This window comes from Coregonus clupeaformis, chromosome 34, assembly GCF_020615455.1.
Source record: "Coregonus clupeaformis isolate EN_2021a chromosome 34, ASM2061545v1, whole genome shotgun sequence".
Lineage (NCBI taxonomy): Eukaryota > Metazoa > Chordata > Actinopteri > Salmoniformes > Salmonidae > Coregonus > Coregonus clupeaformis.
This window is the reverse complement of record NC_059225.1, coordinates 37,458,895-37,481,222: the sequence shown is the minus strand read 5'-3', so window position 1 is coordinate 37,481,222 and position 22,328 is coordinate 37,458,895. Positions and strand designations below refer to the sequence as shown.

The window sequence follows — 22,328 nt, the reverse complement described above, 5'->3', positions numbered from 1 at the left end:
CGAGGAAAAAGTGAAGGGGTCTGAATCATTTCCGAATGTACTGTATATTTGGGGGATACATCCATCCCAGCTCTGCAGATTTCGCTGCGAAGAGACAGAACATTAGATCATTTGTTTTGGTACTGTCCAAATGTAGCTTGTTTTTGGTCGCAAATTCAGGAATGGCTGAAGAATTGCAACATTTACCTGGAGCTAACTCTGCAAATAGCACTGCTGGGTGATTTTAAAAATTCATAGTCAATTTATTTATAATGTAATAGTCTTATCAGAAATGTAGAATCTATGAGAATAGGATGGTTCAGAACTTTTGTGAAACATCACAGTACAGTTGAAAAATATATGGCAAATAGAAAACAAAATTGGATGGTGTTCAGAGATAGATGGGAGGTGTTGAGTGGAGCTGAAGGACTGGACTAAAAACAAACAAAAAATAAATATTGTAAACTATACTGTTTCCGTAAAATGTATATAGGATGTATAAGCTGGAAGTAGAAGCCGAAGAGTTGTTGTCCATTAGTTTACTCCAATGAAGGGAGGGATTGTAGGGTTAGGGGAAAATAATAAAGGAAAATATATTTAAAAATATATACAGTACCAGTCAAAAGTTTGTACACACCTACTCATGCAAGGGTTTTTGTTTATTTTTACTATTTTATACATTGTAGAATAATAGTGAAGATATCAAAACTATGAAATAACACATATGGAATCATGTAATAACCAAAAAAGTGTTAAACAAATCTAAATATATTTTATATTTGAGATTCTTCAAAGTAGCCACCCTTTGCCTTGACAGCTTTGCACACTTTTGGCATTCTCTCAACCAGCTTCATGAGGAATGTTTTTCCAACAGTCTTGAAGGTTTCCCACATATGCTGAGCACTTGTTGGCTGCTTTTCCTTCACTCTATGGTCCAACTCATCCCAAACCATCTCAATTGGTTTGAGGTCGGGTGATTGTGGAGGCCAGGTCATCTGATGCAGCACTCATCACTCTCTTTCTTGGTCAAATAGCCCTTACACAGCCTGGAGGTGTGTTTTGGGTCATTGTCCTGTTGAAAAACAAATGATAGTCCCGCTAAGCACAAACCAGATGGGATGGTGTATCACTGCAGAATGCTGTGGTAGCCATGCTGGTTAAGTGTGCCTTGAATTCTAAATAAATCACAGACAGTGTCACCAGCAAAGCACCCCCACACCATCACACCTCCTCCTCTATGCTTCAAGTTGGGAACCACACATGCGGAGATCATCCGTTCACCTACTCTGCGTCTCACAAAGACATGGCGGTTGGAACCAAAAATCTCAAATTTGGACAGATTTCCACTGGTCTAATGTCCATTGCTCGTGTTTCTTGGCCCAAGCAAGTCTCTTCTTATTATTGGTGTCCTTTAGTAGTGGTTTCTTTGCAGTCTCCTCTGAACAGTTGATGTTGAGATGTGTCTGTTACTTGAACTCTGTGAAGCATTTATTTGGGCTGCAATTTCTGAGGCTGATAATTCTAATGAACTTATCTGCAGCAGAGGTAAATCTGGGTCTTCCTTTCCTGTGGCGGTCCTCATGAGAGCCAGTTTTATAATAGCGCTTGATGGTTTTTACGACTGCACTTAAAGAAACTTTCAAAGTTCTTGAAATTATCCAGATTGACTGACCTTCATGGCGTAAAGTAATGATGGACTGTTATTTCTCTTTGCTTATTTTCAAAAACATGTTTTTATTTGTGCAAAAAAAATGTTTCATTCCCAATTTCGTCGTATCCAATTGGTAGTTACAGTCTTGTCCCATCGCTGCAAAAAATTGTATGAGGGATTGGAAATTATGCAGACAATTACATTGATGGAAGCCACACTCTATCTGCAATATTAAAGTGATCTACCAACTAAAACAAAAAATAAATTAAACAATTCTGGGATCTGTCACGTCCAATTGGAGAGAAGGTAGGCTGCTGCCTCAAGTGGATCTGGCCCGGCGTTCGCTCTCTCTCTCTCTTTCTTACACGCACACATTCTCTCAAATGCCCACCGGACAACCCTCCAATCTCCCACCCACTGTATTGTGAGAGGATTATGCTTAAGTTATGTAGGGTTAAAGTGTGTGGATGTGTTTTGTCTGTGTGCATTGAGCATGTTCACTCCTCAACAAATGACTAAAACACTGGAAACCAGGGAAACTCGACTGCATGTAGAAATGGTGCACACTGCATACATGTCCACTTTAGAGCGACACTCTATAAGCATTATCAACTCCACCAGCTGGTTCACACACGCACAGAAATCACATTACACTTAATGGCCCTTCAGATGCAACAATGTGCTTGAGAGATAATGCTAAACGTGTGTTTGTATTTGTATTTGGCATCTACTTTCGTGCCCTGTTGGTACAATACTCAGTCTGTTTTGATAACGATGATGGCATTCATGACACTGACGCTAACAATGACTACGTTGACTATGATGACCTTGACTTATGGCCATGATGTTGATGATGACGACAATGAAATTGATGACTATGATGAGTAGCCAACCATTATTCCAATGATGTGTGTCCTCTCCCCCCCCCTGCAGGTGCACCGTCGGTCAGCCGAGAGGCTGCGTGACCTGTGCTGCGCCAACAGAGGCACCTTCATCAAGGTGGGTCAACACCTGGGAGCCCTTGACTACCTCTTACCTGAGGAGTACACCTCCACCCTCAAAGTCCTGCACAGCAGAGCACCAGAGAGCTCCATGGAGGAGATCCAGCAGGTCATCAGAGAAGACCTGGGGAAGGAGGTAGGGCTGGGGGGTGGGTGGGCTCTGGCATGTGTGGTAGATCCTGGGGTAGATGGGTGTGTGTATGTTTATTGATGGTGAACATGGGGACAGTATACTTTTTCAGCTTTGTTTGTAGCATTTTTATCCCACTGTGAACTAAACAAGTGGAAACATTGTCTGGTGAAATGCTTGGTAAATCTGGTTGGTAAATCAGGCCCTTGGTTCTGAAAGCACATTGGTTCTAAATAAAGACTGTTGGTTCCAGAAGCGTTTTGGTTATACTGTAGATGGGTCTTGTGTCTGTTTTGTTATGACAGGCTTTTAGACTGTGGCTGAGACGAGGTAATTGTTCTGTTATTTGGGCACGACTTTCTTTGGTCCCTCTGTCACTTTCTGATCTCGCTCTGTTTGTGTGCGTGTGTGTGTGCGCATGTTAGATGGTTAGTTGGGTTCACTGCAGCAGCCAAATTATCCATCAGTCTCTCTTCTCTTTTCTACTCCTCCATCCCTTTTTCCTCATGCACACACACATTTGTTTTACTAACCTTATGGGGACCAAACAATTGATGCCCATTCAAAATCCGATTTCCCTTAACCCCAAACCTTAACTCCTAAACCTAACCTCAACCCTAATTCTAACCCTAATTGTAACCCTAAACTTAACCCCTAAGTCTAAAATAGCCTTTTTCCTTGTGGGAACTGGCGAAATGACCCCACTTGTCCAACTTTTCCTTATTTTACTATCCTTGTGAGGACTTCTGGTCCAACAAGGATAGTAAAAACACACATGCACCTCTGTTTATGACTGAGTTGTTCAGTTGAAAGCCAAAGCTGTTTCCCACATCCCCTGGCTCTATATAGATAAGGAGTTATTGATAGTACAGAGAGGTGTAGCTTGGAGGCAGACCGACAGGTAGTGTCTCTCTCTTACAGCAAATAATTGATCCTGGACCTGCTCCTAGAGATACTACCAGACTAGTCTTCCAGATAAACTTATTTTAGTTTTATTTGCACATTTTAAAACTACATTCAAGAAGAAAGGAAAATACAAGACAACACATAGAAGTGGAGTAGAGAAGTTGGTTTTGGAAAGCTGCTGTCCAATGAATGAGTCTGATTGCAGATAATTGATCCTGCGATGACTTCATCCAGACAGAGGAACTGTACTAAACACTTAAACAGACTCCTGCTTAACATCAAAGGCTGTCAGGTTTAACTTAATGTGTCCTGAGATTTTCATTAAACACGTGTTAGCTACAGTACGCGAGTCAGAGGATGCACTGAAGTTTATCTTTCATGTCTGACAGATTTCTGCTTTCTTTAGCTTTGTTCAGTTCTCAATAAATGCCAGACATCATGTTCATTGTGAATTAAAATTTTCAACAGCTTTCTACGTTTTTTTAAAGAATTCTTTCCAACTGACAAGTTATTCCTAATTAGAAAAATACCTCAACATTTCTTTGTCACTCGTCTGTTGTTCCTCATATGGTTAGAAAAGTTTCAAAACTATTTTTACTGATTACTCTCAGCAGTGTGTGTGTGTGTAATCTGCTGCGGCAGATATTACTTTGTCTTTGTTTCCAGCCAGCATAGGAAGTCAAATCAGGGCTAGGCTATTTGTGTGAGAAGGCATTCATTTGCGGGCCTATTCTAGATTTTTCCCGGCGCTCACATCATCATTCAGCACCTCGGAAGAGATTAAGGTTGTAGGAGCAGCAAGGCGTGACATCCACACACATTTCCTGCTCCTGAATATGTGTAAATACCTTCTCTCTCAATACAGGGTAGGGAATTATCAATGTGTTGCCTCTGATATTCCCGACACACACACAGTGTGTGTGTTTGTTTGTGTGTGTGTGCAAGGGCGCGCACAATATGAGTGTCAGGTATCACAATGACCGTAAGGGACTGGTACTTTAGATAGATAGCTGAATTTTTTACCCTGGATGAGTGGTACTAAAACATGTCAGTCACAGTTTGTAATTATACTATACCATTGATGTACCGAGGTTGTGAACTCTGTCACATGGTCTTGAACAAGCAAGACCTTAGTCATTATGTTCAGAGGGCCTACAGTGTGTTTCATGGAGGTTTAATGCTTAAGACATCACTGCCAGAGGGCAGACTAGGGGCCGAATTTTTCTCTTGTGCTCTCGCTCTCGAAATACACCACCAAAATACAACATTTCTACCCTCCTTTTCTGTTATAGGACAGAACTTTTCTCGCTCTAGCAGCCTGCTAAGGCCTGCACCCTATACTGTAGCACCCTTGAAGAAGATGTGCCTCTTGGAGAAAGTATACTTTTTTATTATTTTGGCCGTAAAAGTCATTTTCGAACATTTGGTAGGGTGGAAAGAGTGTGTTTTTTATGATTTAAACAAATAATAATATGAGAGAAGTGTGCTTGAATTAGGAGCTGTTCAGGCTTCAAGTTGACACAAAGTAGGCTATTGCTACTGTGGCAGGAAGTGAGCGTTCAGTGGTTGGCAGGAGTGTGTTTGTTTAGCGATTAGTTTGTGTTTTGCCGCTGCTCCCTCGTGCACATCCTCTTTACTGACTGAGTGAACCAATCAGTGTCTCACACTCCACACACACACACACACACACACACACACACACACACATTTTGTTATTCTGTCCTCGTGGAGACCTAAAATTGATTTCCATTCAAAATCCTATTTTCCCTAACCCTATCCACTAACCCCTTACACTAACCCTAATTGTAAACCTGAACCCTAAGCTTAGAATAGCCTTTGTCCTCATGGGGATGTGGGACATGTCCCCACAAGGGAGAACTGTTCTTTTTTTACTATCCTTGTGGGGACTTTTAGGGATTTTAGCTCCCCACAAGGATAGAAGAACCAACACACACCCACCCTAGTAGGGAAGTCTGGTTGGTTTAACTCGGAGCAGTCACTGACAGATGGCAAACTAGTCACAGAGTGGCAGTCCTCTGGTGACTGGAACATGTAAACTAACCTCCTGCATTTCATAAGAGGGAGGGAAGGAAGGGGAGGTAGAAGGTAGAATGGACATCAAGGGACTTATGGAGAAGGAGGGGTGAAGTATGATAGAGAGAGGAGCACCACATACAGTGACTTCAGAAAGTATTCACACCCCTTGACGTTTTCCATATTTTGTTGTGGAAAATGTAAAATGGATTACATTTGAGATTTCTTGTCACTGGCCTTCACACAATACCCCATAATGTCAAAGTGGAATTATGTTTTTTGAAATGTTTACAAATTAAAAGCTGAAATGTCTTTAGTCAGTAAGTATTCAACCCCTTTGTTATGGCAAGCCTAAATAAGTTGGAGTACAAATTTGCTTAACAAGTCACAAAATTTGTATGGACTCATACTGTGTGCAATAATAGCATTTAACATGATTTTTGAATGACTACCTCATCTCTGTACCACACACATACAATTATCTGTAAGGTCCCTCAGTCGAGCAGTGCATTTCAAACACCGATTCAACCACAAAGACCAGGGAGGTTTTCCAATGCCTTGCAAAGAAAGTGCACCTATTGGTAGATGGGTATATTTAAATAAGCAGACACTGAATATCCGTTTGAGCATGGTGAAGTTATTCATTACACTTTGGATGGTGTATCAATACACTGAGTCACTACAACGATACAGGCATCCTTCCTAACTCAGTTGTTGGGGAGGAAGGAAACCGCTCAGGGATTTCACCATGAGGCCAATGGTGACTTGAAAACATTTAGAGTTTAATGGCTGTGATAGGAGACTACTGAGGATGGATCAAAAACATTATAGTTACTCCACAATACTAACCTAATTGACAGAGTGAAAAGGAGGAAGCCTGTACAGAATGAACATATTCCAAAACATGCATCCTGTTTGCAACAAGGCACTAAAGAATTACTGCATGTGGCAAAGCAATGAACTTTTTATCCTGAATACAAAGTGGTATGTTTGGGGTAAATCCAATACGACATATTACGGAGTACTACTCTCCATATTTTCAAGCATAGTGGTGGCTGCATCATGTTATGGGTATGCTTGTAATAGTTTAGGACTGGGGAGTTGTTCAGGATACAAAATAAATGGAATGGAGCTAAGCACAGGTAAAATCCTTGAGGAAACCTGGTTCAGCCTGCATTCCACCAGACACTGGGAGATTAATTCAATAACCTTAAACACAAGGCCAAATCTACACTGGAGTTGCTCACCAAGAAGACAGTGAATGTTCCTAAGTGGCCGAGTTACAGTTTTGACTTAAATCTACTTGAAAATCAAATGTTACAAAATCCAGGTATGGAAAGCTCTTAGAGACCTACCTAAAAAGTCTCACAGCTGTAATCACTGTCAAAGGTGCTTCTACAAAGTATTTACTCAGGGGTGTGAATACTTATGTAAATGAGATTTCTTTATTTCATTTTCAATAAATTAGCAAACATTTCTAAAAACATGTTTTCACTTTGTCATTATGGGGTATTTTGTGTAGATGGGTGAGGAAAACAAATTTGAATTCAGGATGTAACACAACAAAATGTGTAATAAGTCAAGGGGTATGAATACTTTCTGAAGGCACTGTATGTCTGCTGCCATAGTTTATAGATTGATTATAGTGATTAATATTACATTTTGTTGCTGCTATATTGTTTATTACAATTATTATTACCATTAGGCTAGTATTTATTTAGCCACCTGCCACTTTTACCTCTGTTTACATGTACATTCATTCTTCAATCACTCCAGCACCCTGCACATTGGAATAACGGTACTGGCACTGCATTGACGTGTATATAAGACCTGTATATAAGACATGTATATATTCTCGTGTTTCTTTTCTTTTTCTCACATTTCACTTGTGTTTTATTATTTATCTATATTACTACCTCTATTGTGCATTATTGGGAAAGAGCTAGGAATTTCACTGTAGGGGAGAGTGGGGTAAGTTGAGCCATTTCTATATTCAGCATCACTGCGTCAAGGGAAATATAGTATTCTTTCATATAACAAAGATATCTACATATACACTAAGTGTGCAAAACATTAAGAACACCTGCTCTTTCCATGACAGACTGACCAGGTGAATCTAGGTGAAAGCTATGACCCTTTATTGATGTCACTTGTTAAATCCACTTCAATCATGCAACTCAATATTAGGAAGGTTTTCTTAATGTTTTGTACACTCAGTGTATTTCAGGATGTTGTGTATCCTTGGAAATAATCAGAATTCATGTAAACATGACTGTTTTGAAAATATATCTTGTCCCAAAAAAGTTGTTTCTTGGCACAACTTATGGGGTATATTGAGCATAGGGACGGGGTAAGTTGAGCAGCCTTGGGGACAGTGGAAGATGGTGCTGGTAGATCAAAGTTTAATTCATGGTATGGGGGTGTGGTATATTGTGTATCTTAAATGTATGCATACCTTGAGATATACAATGAGTGTATAAAACATTAGGAACACCTTCCTAATATTGAGTTGCACCCCCTTTTTCCCTCAGAACAGCCTCAATTCGTAGGGGCATGGACTCTACAAGGTGTCAAACGTTCCACAGGGATGCTTGCCCATGTTGGCTGGATGTCCATTGGGTGGTGGGCCATTCTTGATAGAAACGGGGAACTGTTGAGCGTGAAAAACCCAGCAATGTTGCCGTTCTTGACACACTGAAACTGGTGCGCCTGGCAACTACTACCATACCCCGTTGAAAGGCACTTAAATATTTTGTCTTGCCCATTCACCCTCTGAATGGCACTTGCGCAATCCATGTCTCAATTGTCTCAAGGTTTAAAAATCCTTCTTTAACCTGTCTTCTCCCCTTCATCTACACTGATTGAAGTCGATCAATAATGGATCATAGCTGTCACTTGGATTCATCTGGTCAGTCTGTCATTGAAAGCGCAGTTGTTCCTAATGTTTTGTACACTCAGTTTACATCTCTCTGTTCAATATCACTTACCCTTCCATTTCTTGACCGGTTGTCTGGGACAGGGATGTTGTTTCAATGTGCCAATTCGTAGGCAAGTTCTCATCATTTGAGGCTACTAAGCCCATGAAACTGGTCTGCGAGATTCTTGATACGTTTAGCAATCTCAGACCCCATGTGTGACTGTGCATAGCCTCTCTTTTGCACAGGTACAAGTTTGTTTACTTTTTTGTCAATGTACCTCTTCAGTGTCATTCAGACAATTTTTTTAAATCTCTTGCTGCTGCTTGAATGAACTTCTTCCTTGGCTGCTCAACTCAAGAACCTCAAGGGGGGATAGACCCCTTCTTGTTTTGTGTTTGTATATACGGGGCATGATGACATCTGCTCTGTAACAATAAATATGCACTATCTTGAGTTCATATGCATGACACATTGTAAAAATGCTATGCATATTGGCCCAGATCCTGATCTGAGTTAAGCGTGTGTAAATGGAACGTAATTCCCTATTTATGGACTTTTCTCTCTATGCGTATCCTGACCTTGAACTTAAGCTTGAGAATAGCATGCTATTCATCCAGTAGTCGTGGGTGTGGAGGAGGTGTGTATACAGATACGCCATATTCTGACCTTATTCCCTAATAATGACACCACCTTTACGCGCGAAGAAACGATGATTGAGGTCTAGCGAACCTGCCGGTTTCAATCTACTTAATTTTTTCTGATTAGAAATAACACCATGCACTGTAATTTACAACTTGATAAGATCTATTGATAAGAGCTAGGTAAATCAGTAATCAGTTTGGAGAAGGGGATTGTAAATACACATAGCAATTGTTTTAAATTATTTTTCCTTATGATCCCTGGAGACGAACGTGAAACCAGCCATATGGAAGCAAACTGAAAATCATATCAACATGACGTATTGCGCATTGAAATAGGATATAAATAGCTGTGCCGTTATTCCGAATTCTAATTGTGTTCCCTTATAATTTGCGTGGATGAAATTTGGAGACCCAAGCTTTAGGCTTCTGTAGGGCTGAACCTGCCGAGTTGATGTATGTGCTTTAGAATGGTTTGATTATATGCCCAGGCTTTTCTCAGTTTAATTTGACAATTTGTATCATGTTAAATATTAGCGACTATCGGGAGCCACCGTCAGTAATACACACATACATTTATTTTTGCATCATTCCATTCAGTTTATCTTTCAGTTCATCCTTGTAAATTGTTCCTGAGGGTCGCTAACATTAGTGGATCATATTAGGCGAGCGTTTTGCAATAATTTAGGACGTGGAGCCTATTTGAATCATTATGTAACTCGGACCACACGTAGCAGGTTAAACCTGGAGCCTGGCGCACGGTTCACGACGACTGGACCGTTGTCATACAGTTCCATGATTAGTGAGAATTATGGTAGATTTATAGGACTATTGTACACTTTTTTTTTCACCTTCCAATATTTCATGGATTGAACTTGAATATAATAACTTTCAGGATGAATCAAACCACTATTTATTATTCATCAATATACAGTATTTCATGCGTAAAGGCTCTCACATTTTTGTTATTTTTAATTCATGCATACTTTCATAACCCTAAAATGTGCTTAAGTAATCTACAAGATCAGAGTATTTTTAAATAAATCTACCAGTTGGTGCTGAAACAGAGACGAATATGCATAGATGGCTTTCTTTCATTGATCCCTATATTCTGAACCCGTTCTGTCGATGTATTATATTGAGTCTGTCGACAAAATTATAATTAAAGGTGCACCGTATTTAAAGAGCTGGCTTAAGATAAATGTACTGAAAACCCCATTGAATGAAAACTCCACAAGAAAATCTGTTGGCCAGCAAGTGGGAGGGTTTTCATCGGTTGAATTAAATAAGGTAAGTCTGAATACCAAATACTGAAGTGTATAGGAAAGACGTGCGTAGTCTGGATCGGGCCCATAATGCATAAAATGGACAAAATGAAATCATCATTTGTATGTGGTATGGTGGCCATTGGCTCAACTTACCCCATGGCAAATATTTTGACTATATTAGCCCACACAGTTACAAGGATGGACTTTCATGCTAGGTTTAGGACCTCATATTGTAGCTTATAGAGACCCCAACTGATGTATAAAATAATCTGCTTTGGTTTGAATGCAAGCATCATGAAACCTATAACACAAATTAATTTGAATTTGTGAAAATCATTTTTTTGGACCTAACTTGCTTACCACTTTTTCCATGTGGTTTCTGCCTTCACAGACTCCATGAAATGAATTACCTCTTCCTAAATATTTGGTCACATGATTAATTTTGTGGATGGTTTCCTAGAAACAAGGGGTGGCTCAACTAACCCCACTTTCCCCTACTGTTTTACATGTGACAATAAAACTTTAAACTTGCAGCCAGCTGAGCATGTAAATGTACATCGCCTCCCTAATGGTGTTTATGTGTGTGCATGCTTGTGCGTGTGTGTGTCTTGCTTTTTTTAGTCTTCAAGAGATTGAATGGGAACTTCAGCACTTACAGACTCGTAACATATTATACGAATTGGAATTCGTAACATATACAAATTGCAAACATATTAGATTTTTTCTGCCTGACGTATCATGTCATACGAAACAGATTACGTTGTACACAATTGCAAAGCTACTTTCAAAAGTATTCGCTGACATTATACAAAACCTCTGGAGCATCACTTTAATGATTGCTGACTGGACATCCAGAGGTGATGCATCAACTGTGAAGTCCGTTATAAACACACAATGCTAACTAATAAGATAGACCGCCCCCCTCCCTGTCTGTGTGTATGTCTGTGTCACATCATTTGACACTGCCTGAACGGTGCCAGCCCTTAGAGAAAAGATACATGTCAGCGTGCTTGGCAGCAGTGCGTGGTCATGTTGTGTAGGGCCATATGAGTGTGACAAGATGGCCTCTGTTCCGCCCAACACACACCGCCTCCATCTACACATGGCCACAAAGAGGGCAGGCTCACCCTGTCCTTCCTGTCTCCGTATGGGCTCTTTGGGCTCTTCCTCTTGTGACTCATCATCCTCTTTCTCACTGCCAAATGCTGGGGGTTAGCAAGTGACCTGCCATAGCCCAGGACAACCCCATCCTACACCACACACCATCCTATACAATCCCATCGTACTCATTTTACATTTACATTTTAGTAATTTAGCAGACACTCTTTTCCAGAGGGTGGACATTCATCTTAAGATCGCAAGGTGAGACAACCACATATCACAGTCGTAGTAACAAACATTTTACTCAAAAGTCAGTACTAGTAGGAAAAGACAAGTGCATGTTAAAAAAAAAGTGTGGGGGGGCGGTGTGAAGACTGAGATGTCTTATTTAACGTTATATTGTTTTTGTGCATCTCTGAGCAATGTTCCATCGATTCCCTGGGTCATTTAGTGTTTTCATGTGTATCTGAGCTATTGCTGTTCAAGCAGACAGAAATTTGGCTGGTATGACGTAGCATTGCGATAAAGGCGCTCTTCTACCTCGAGAAATGTGTAATTTAACAGAGGTTCTAACACATTTTTCCTATTTGTCTGCAGAGAAGAATGGGAGAAACTCGTAAATACAGGTGTGCAAAGCTTGTAGCGTCATACCCCAGAAGATTCAAGAATGTAATTGCTGCCAAAGGTGCTTCAACAAAGTACTGAGTAAAGGGTCTGAATATGTTTTCCGTTTTTTATTTTTAATACATTTGAAACAAAAGTCTAAAAACCTGTTTTTGCTTTGTCATTATGGGGTGTTGTGTGTAGATTGATGTGGGAGAAAAACAATTTAATCAATTTTATAAGGGTGTAACTTAACAAATTGTGGAAAAGGTCAAGGGGTCTGAATACTTTCATGACTCTCCCTGGGTTAGGATCAAAGGCCTCACATCAGCTTGAAAAATGTCTGACAACATCCAGACCCTCTTACCCACAAGGGGGAGACTGCCGGTCTTGACACCTTAACACTGCCATAAATTAGAGAGGAGGACAATCTATGTCTGGCCCTCTAGTATGGTGAAAGGAATGCCTTTGTTTCAGATACTTTTTGCCGCCCAAAAACTTCCACATCCAACAATGAACACTGGGACAATATATTTCAACATCCAAACGTTGGGAATGATGAGAAATGGAATATGGAACATTAATGTATATTTTGTGATGTCATTAAAAATGGTATAAAGGCATTATAATGAAAACATTGTGACTTGAAGAGCTTTTACACTGTGGATATCAGGTATACATTCTTTATGTAAATATCAAGGAGGAAGACAATGTTTTCATGAAGATAGGAATGTGATTTTAGCTTTCTAACAAGATCATAGTGACGATAATACTTTCGCCTCGTAACTAGCCACGCCCGAGGGAGCTCAGAGAGCGTGTCAGTATGACGGAAACGCCCCTCTTTACCAGAGTGCATAAAAGATTGAGTTAAGAATGATCAGATCAGACTAGACTGCAGCTTTTGTCCATATTGGTCCCGACCCTGAAAATCAACACGAGGTGAAGACGACAAAGTTGCCTCCACTAACAATCAATGTTACGGCTGAGTAGCTGTTCTAAGTACTGTATCTAAGAAGGTGAATTTAAGTGGGACCATCCTGTTACTCTCTTCAAACCATCGTCTACTACACTGCTCTCATCACCCCACTGGGGATCATCAACCTGGCTGATTAGCCGTCCTCAGAAGACCACTTCCAGAACGAGTGAAAGTAAACGGACAACTAAGAAGGACATTGTGACATCTTGTGGACAATCTGAGCCTTACACCTAAAAGGCCATCCGAAAGAGAAGGCCCAATTGACCGCTTCCCACGAAGGCCTTGGTCCAACAGAGATACACGATGAAGACCTTACCAAACGGGCGGCAGTTCGGGGCAAAGTATTAGGATTACTGTGAGCGTAGGTCCATGTGTATCCAAGTGTTTTCTCTCTCTCTTTAACTCGCCATCTTTTGTAACAAGTGTCATAATGTGTTGGTCTTCTAGGGACCCGTTTTCATTGTATTAAGTTTCTAATCCCTACCTATACCGTGTACGTGTTTGTATTTTGTGTTATCATTTTTTATTAGTTAGTAAATAATTAAATCAATTTGTGGTACGGAATGATCAGTAAGACCCAGGTTTGTGCAGACTTAAAGAGTCTACGACTTTCAGAATGAGACTGATATGAGGTAAATGATTAATAAATGACTGTTAAACGATAAGAGATATCTAGATAACTTGAGTTAATTCGGGAAACGGTAACTCGTTAAACAACTTTTCCCGTGGTGCCCCAAATTCCTAATGAGTTAATTGTTACATGATTAATTTAATCTAGTAACAATTAAACATAGTAGGTAACTATTCGATAAATAATAGTCATCACAATAATTAGTCACGTCACGACAACTGTATATACAAAAGTATGTGGACACCCCTTCAAATTAGTGGATTAGGCTATTTCAGCCACACCCGTTGCTGACAGGTGTATAAAACTTTCAACGTGGCACCGTCATAGGATGCCACCTTTCCAACAAGTCAATTCATCAAATTTCTCAACTGTAAGTGCTGTTATTGTGAAGTAGAAATGTCTAGGAGCAACAACGGCTCAGCCGCGAAGTGGTAGGCCACACAAGCTCACAAAACGGGACAGTCGAATGCTGAAGCGCGTAGAAAACGTCTGTCCTCGTTTGCAACACTACGAGTTCCAAACTGTCTCTGGAAGCAACATCAGCACAAGAACTGTTCGTCGGGAGCTTCTTAAAATGGGTTTCCATGGCCTAGCAGCCACACACAAGCCTAAGATCACCATGCGCAATGCCAAGAATCTGCTGGAGTGGTGTAAAGTTCGCTGCCATTGGACTCTGGAACAGTGGATACTCGTTTTCTGGAGTGATGAATCGCTTCACAAACTGGCAGTCTGACGGACAAATATGGGTTTGGCGGATGCCAGGAGAACGCTACCTGCCCCAATGCATAGTGCCAAATGTAAAGTTTGGTGGAGGAGGAATAATGGTCTGGGGCTATTTTCCATGGTTCGGGCTAGGCCCCTTAGTTCCAGTGTAAGCAAATCTTAATGCTACAGCATTCAATGACATTCAAATCAAATCAAATTGTATTTGTCACATACACGTGTTTAGCAGATATATATTGTGAGTGTAGCAAAATGCTTGTGCTTCTAGCTCCGACAGTGCAGTAATATCTAACAAGTAATATCTAACAATTTCACAACATATACCCAATACACACAAATCTAGTAAGGAATGGAATTTAAGAACATATATATATACAGTGAGGGAAAAAAGTATTTGATCCCCTGCTGATTTTGTACGTTTGCCCACTGACAAAGACATGATCAGTCTATAATTTTAATGGTAGGTTTATTTGAACAGTGAGAGACAGAATAACAAAAAAAAATCCAGAAAAACGCATGTAAAAAATGTTATGAATTGATTTGCATTTTAATGAGGGAAATAAGTATTTGACCCGTCTGCAAAACATGACTTAGTACTTGGTGGCAGAACCCTTGTTGGCAATCACAGAGGTCAGACGTTTCTTGTAGTTGGCCACCAGGTTTGCATATATCTTAGGAGGGATTTTGTCCCACTCCTCTTTGCAGATCTTCTCCAAGTCATTAAGGTTTCAAGGCTGACGTTTGGCAACTCGAACCTTCAGCTCCCTCCACAGATTTTCTATGGGATTAAGGTCTGGAGACTGGCTAGGCCACTCCAGGACCTTAATGTGCTTCTTCTTGAGCCACTCCTTTGTTGCCTTGGCCGTGTGTTTTGGGTCATTGTCATGCTGGAATACCCATCCACGACCCATTTTCAATGCCCTGGCTGAAGGAAGGAGGTTTTCACCCAAGATTTGACGGTACATGGCCCCGTCCATTGTCCCTTTGATGCGGTGAAGTTGTCCTGTCCCCTTAGCAGAAAAACACCCCCAAAGCATAGTTTCCACCTCCATGTTTGACGTTGGGGATGGTGTTCTTGGGGCCATAGGCAGCATTCCTCCTCCTCCAAACACAGCTAGTTGAGTTGATGCCAAAGAACTCGATTTTGGTCTCATCTGACCACAACACTTTCACCAAGTTCTCCTCTGAATCATTCAGATGTTCATTGGCAAACTTCAGACGGGCCTGTATATGTGCTTTCTTGAGCAGGGGGACCTTGCGGGCGCTGCAGGATTTCAGTCCTTCACGGCGTAGTGTGTTACCAATTGTTTTCTTGGTGACTATGGTCCCAGCTGCCTTGAGATCATTGACAAGATACTCCCGTGTAGTTCTGGGCTGATTCCTCACCGTTCTCATGATCATTGCAACTCCATGAGGTGAGATCTTGCATGGAGCCCCAGGCCGATGGAGATTGACAGTTGTTTTGTGTTTCTTCCATTTGCGAATAATCGCACCAACTGTTGTCACCTACTCACCAAGCTGCTTGGCGATGGTCTAGTAGCCCATTCCAGCCTTGTGTAGGTCTACAATCTTGTCCCTGACATCCTTGGAGAGCTCTTTGGTCTTGGCCATGGTGGAGAGTTTGGAATCTGATTGATTGATTGCTTCTGTGGACAGGTGTCTTTTATACAGGTAACAAGCTGAGATTAGGAGCACTCCCTTTAAGAGTGTGCTCCTAATCTCAGCTCGTTACCTGTATAAAAGACACCTGGGAGCCAGAAATCTTTCTGATTGAGAGGGGGTCAAATACTTATTTCCACCATTAAAATGCAAATACATTTATAATATTTTTGACATGCGTTTTTCTGGATTTTTTGTTGTTGTTATTCTGTCTCATCTAATCTCAGCTCGTTATCCCCTTTCCTCCCGGCCGGCTCGACCCTCCCCTCCTGCTCCGTGGCTGAGTGACTCTCTGCGTGCTCACAAAAAATGGAGGATAACTAAACTTCCGTCGGACCTATCATCCTTCCACTCCCTCTCCACATTATCTTCTTATGTATCCGCTGCTAAATCCTCTTTCTATCACTCTAAATTCCAAGCCTCTGCCTCCAGCCCAAGGAAACTATTTTCCACCTTCTCCTCCCTCCTTAATCATCCACTCCCTCCCTCCTCCCTCTCTGCTGACGACTTTGTCAACCACTTTGAAAAAAAGGTCATTCACTCAGCCTATTGAGTCCACTGGTCCAAATCACACAGAACTACCCTACGCCTTGACCTCTTTCTCCCCTCTCTCTCCAGATGAAATCCTGTGACTTGTGATGTCCAGCCGCCTGACAACCTGCCCACTCGACCCCATCCCCTCTTCCAGACTATCTTTGGAGACCTTCTCCCATTCCTCACCTACCTCATCCCTGACCCCTATGATTATTATTATAATCACTCTCGGGCCGCGTATTGGGGAACCCTTCTCCACTGGCTTCCAGTCGAAGCTCGCATCCACTACAAGACCATGGTGTTTGCCTACAGAGCTGCGAGGGGAACTGCCCCTCCCTACCTTCAGGCTATGCATAATCCCTACATCTCAACCCGAGCACTCTGTTCGGACACCACTGGTCTCTTAGCAGTCCCACCCCTACGGGAGGTCAGCTCCCGCTCAGCCCAGTCAAAGCTCTTCTCTGTCCTGGCACCCAATGGAGGAACAAGCTTGCCCCTGATGCTAGGACAGCAGAGTCCCTGACCATCTTCCAAAAACATCTGAAACCCTACAGTAGGTAAGATACTCAAGTAAGGCCACACCGATCTCAACAAACCATTTCTGTATGGACCTCGCTTTGTGCACGGGGGCATTGTCATGCTGAAACAGGAAAGGGCCTTCCCCAAACTGTTGCAACTAAGTCGGAAGCACAGAATCGTCTAGAATGGAACACTAGTCACTGTTTACATATCTTGCACTACTCATCTCATATGTATATACTGTATTCTATTCTATACTATTCTACTGTATCTTAGTCCATGCCGCTCTGTCATTGCTTGTCCATATACAGCTGTGGAAAAAATTAAGAGACCACTGCAAATTGTTCTTAAATCAGCATTTCTACATGTATGACAGCCATTCCATTCCAGTGTCTGTTGAATTACAACACAGGCACACCTCATTCTACTGACTTAGGTACTGATTAGGTGATCACATGAACCAAATCTTATTTAACGAGGAAAAGTATAAAAACCACTGCTGTGGTCATCACTATCCTCTTGCAATAGGACCAGCTGGATGGCAAAAACAGTGCTAATAGTACCTCAAAATATTAATCCAAAAATAACTATTGACCATGCCAAAAGAGTTGAAAAAGAAAGTTTTGAGTGAGGACAAGAAGGGTTCAATTCTGGCTTTACTGGCAGAGGGATACAGTGAGCGTCAGGTTGCTTCCATCCTTAAAATGTCAAACACGGCAGTTCATAAGAACAAGGTCAAGCAGCAGCCATTGGGGACAACAAAGCTACAGACAGGCAGAGGGCGAAAACGACTCTCTACTGACTGGGATGACCACCAACTCATTCGAATGTCACTCAACAACCGTAGGATGAGATCAGGTGACCTACTAAAAGAATGGCAAATGGCAGCTGGGGTGAAGTGCACGGTGAGGACGGTTCGAAACAGGCTCCTAGGGGCAGGGCTGAAGTCGTGCAAAGCTAGGAAAAAGCCCTTCATCAATGAGAAGCAAAGAAGAGCCAGGCTGAGGTTTGCAAAAGACCATAAGGATTGGACCGTAGAGGACTGGAGTAAGGTCATCTTCTCTGATGAGTCCAATTTTCAGCTTTGCCCAACACCTGGTTGTCTAATGGGTAGACGGAGACCTGGAGAGGCCTACAAGCCACAGTGTCTCGCACCCACTGTGACATTTGGTGGAGGATCGGTGATGATCTGGGGGTGCTTCAGCAAGGCTGGAATCGGGCTGATTTGTCTTTGTGAAGGACGCATGAATCTAGCCACGTGCAAGGTTGTCCTGGAAGAAAACTTGCTTCCTTTTGCTCTGAAATTGTTCCCCAACTCTGAGGATTCGTTTTTCCAGCAGGACAATGCACCATGCCACACAACCAGGTCAATCAAGGTGTGGATGGAGGACCACCAGATCAAGACCCTGTCATGGCAAGCCCAATCTCCAGACCTGAACCCCATTGAAAACTTCTGGAATGTGATCAAGAGGAAGATGGATGGTCACAAGCCATCAAACAAAGCCGAGCTGCTTGAATTTTTCCGCAAGGAGTGGCATAAAGTCACCCAACATCAATGTGAAAGACTGGTGGAGAGCATTCCAAGACGCATGAAAGCTGTGATTGAAAATCAGGGTTATTCCACCAAATATTGATTTCTGAACTCTTCCTAAGTTAAAACATTACTATTGTGTTGTTTAAAAATGAACATTAACATATTTTCGTTGCATTATTCGAGGTCTGACAACATTGCATATTTTTTGTTATTTTGACCAGTTGTCATTTTCTGCAAATAAATGCTCTAAATGACAATATTTTTATTGGGAATTTGGGAGAAATGTTGTCAGTAGTTTATAGAATAAAACAAAAATGTAATTTTTACCCAAACACATAACTATAAATAGTAAAACCAGAGAAACTGATAATTTTACAGTGGACTCTTAATTTTTTCTGCAGCTGTATGTATATATTCTTAAATTCCATTCCTTACTACATTTGTGTGTTTTGGGTATATGTTGTGAAATTGTTAGATATTACTTGTTAGATATTACTGCACTGTCGGAGCTAGAAGCACAATCATTTCGCTACACCTGAAATACATCTGCTAAACACGTGTATGTGACAAATAAAATTTGATTTGAATGTCATTGAATGCTGTAGCGTTAAGATTTGCTTACACTGGAACTTAGGGGCCTAGCCCGAACCATGAAAAATAGCCCCAGACCATTATTCCTTCTCCACCAAACTTTACATTTGGCACTATGCATTGGGGCAGGTAGCATTCTCCTGGCATCCGCCAAACCCAGATTCGTCCGTCGGACTGCCAGATTGTGAAGCGATTCATCTCTCCAGAGAACGCGTATCCACTGTTCCAGAGTCCAATGGCAGCGAGCTTTACACCACTGATCTTAGGCTTGTGTGTGGCTGCTAAGCCATGGAAACCCATTTTAAGGAGCTCCCGACGAACACTTCTTGACGTTGCTTCCAGAGGCAGTTTGGAAATCGGTAGTGTTGCAAACGAGGACAGACTATTTTTACGCGCTTCAGCACTCAACGGTCCCGTTCTGTGAGCTTGTGTGACCTACCACTTCGCGGCTGAGCCGTGGTTGCTCCTAGACGTTAACACTTCACAATAACAGAACTTACAGTTGACCGGGGCAGCTCTAGCAGGGCAGAAATTTGACGAACTGACTTGTTGGAAAGGTGGCATCCTAAGACGGTGCCACGTTGAAAATCCCTGAGCTCTTCAGTAAGACCATTCTACTGCCAATTTTTGTCTATGGAGATTGCATGGCTGTGTGCTCGATTTTATACACCTGTCAGCAACGGGTGTGGCTGAAATAGCCAAATCCACTAATTGATAGGGGTGTCCACATACTTTTGTATATACAGTTGTCGTGAGGTGACTCTAATTATTGTGATGACTATTATTTATCGAATAGTTACCTACTATGTTTAATTGTTTCTAGATCAAATTAATCATGTAACAATTAGCTCATTAGGAATTTCGGGCACCACGGGAAAAGTTGTTTAACGATTTACCATTTCCCGAATTAACTCAAGTTATCTAGATATCTCTTATCATTTAACAGTAATTTATTAATCATTTACCTCATATCAGTCTCATTCTGAAAGTCGTAGACTCTTTAAGTCTGCACAAACCCAGGTCTTACTGATCATTCCGTACCACAAATTGATTTCATTATTTATTTACTAACTAATTAAAAATGATAACACAAGATACAAACACGTAGACGGTATAGGTAGGGATTATAAACTTAATACAATGAAAACAGTCCCTAGCGGACCAACACAATATGACACTTGTTACAAAAGATGGCGAGTTAAAGAGAGAGAGAAAACACTTGGATAAACATGGACCTACGCTCACAGTAATGCTAATACTTTGCCCCGAACTGCCAACCGTTTGGTAAGAAGTAATGCATGTATTTACGTCTTGGAGGTCGTCGTGTATCTCTGTTGGACCCAGGCCTTCGTGGGAAGGGGTCGATTGGGCCTTCTCTTTCGGATGGCCTTTTAGATGTAAGGCTCAGATTGTCCACAAGATGTCACAATGTCCTTCTTCTTAGTTGTCTGTTTACTTTCACTCGTTCTGGAAGTGGTCTTCTGAGGACGGCTAATCAGCCGTGTCAATGATCCCCTGTGGGGTGATGAGAGCAGTGTAGTAGACGATGGTTTGAAGAGAGTAACAGGATGGTCCCACTTAAATTCACCTTCTTAGATACAGTACTTAGAACAGCTACGTAGCCGTAACATTGATTGTTAGTGGAGGCAACTTTGTCGTCTTCACCTCGTGTTGATTTTCAGGGTCGGAACCAATATGGAAAAAGCTGCAGCTTGAGGTCCGTCTAGTCTGAACTGATCATTCTTAACTCAATCTTTTATGCACTCTGGTAAAGAGGGGCGTTTCCGTCATACTGACACGCTCTCTGAGCTCCCTCGGGCATGGCAAGTTACGAGGCGAAAGTATTATTATCACTATGATCTTGTTAGAAAGCTAAAATCACATTCCTATCTTCACGAAAACATTGTCTTCCTCCTTGATATTTTCTACCCAACTTAAAGGATGTAAACCTGATATCCACAGTGTAAAAGCTCTTCAAGTCACAATGTTTTCCTTATAACGCCGTTATACCATTTTTAATGACATCACAAAATGGACATACATTTTCCATATTCCATTTCTCATCATTCCCAACGTGGATGTTGAGATATATTGTCCCAATGTTCATTGTTGGATGTTGATGTTTTTGGGCGGCAAAAAGTCTCTGAAACAAAGGCATTCCTTTCACCATACTGGAGGGCCAGACATAGATTGTCCTGCTCTCTAATTTATGGCAGTGTAAAGGTGTCAAGACCGGCACAACCCCCCGTTGTGGGTAAGAGGGTCTGGTTGTTGTCGGCCATTTTTCAAGCTGATGTGAGGCCTTTGATCCTCACCCAGGGAGAGTCATGAAAGTATTCAGACCCCTTGACCTTTTCCACAATTTAAGTTATTCAAAAATTGATTAAATTGTTTTTTTTCATTTTTACATTTACATTTACATTTTAGTCATTTAGCAGACGCTCTTATCCAGAGCGACTTACAGGAGCAATTAGGGTTAAGTGCCTTGCTCAAGGGCACATAACGTCATTTAGCAGACGCTCTTAGCCAGAGCGACTCACAAATTGGTGCGTTCACCCTATAGCCAGTGGGATAACCACTTTACAATTTGGGGGGGGTAGATCTACACACAATACCGCATAATGACAAAGCAAAAACAGGTTTTTATAATATTTTCCAAATGTATTAAAAATACATTTCCAAATGTATTAAAAACATTTCCATAACTATTCAGACCCTTTGCTCAGTACTTTGTTGAAGCACCTTTGGCAGCAATTACATTCTCGAGTCGTCTGGGGTGTGACGCTACAAGCTTTGCACACCTGTATTTAGGGAGTTTCTCCCATTCTTCTCTGCATATCTTCTAAAGCTTTGTCAGGATGGATTGGGAGCGTCACTGCACAGCACGGGTTCAAGTCCGGGCTCTGGCTGGGCCACTCAAGGACATTCAGAG

At 41.5% G+C, this 22,328-nt stretch overlaps 1 protein-coding gene across 1 annotated transcript in view; it reads left to right on the top strand.

Moving 5' to 3' along the window:
- Nucleotides 1-22,328, top strand: part of adck1 (aarF domain containing kinase 1) — a 181,007-nt gene that overhangs the window by 71,936 nt on the left and 86,743 nt on the right. Inside the window, exon 4 of the mRNA XM_041848296.2 lies at nucleotides 2,564-2,767. Coding sequence (XP_041704230.2) covers nucleotides 2,564-2,767 — 204 coding nt within the window. The remainder of the gene's footprint in view (nucleotides 1-2,563; nucleotides 2,768-22,328) is intronic.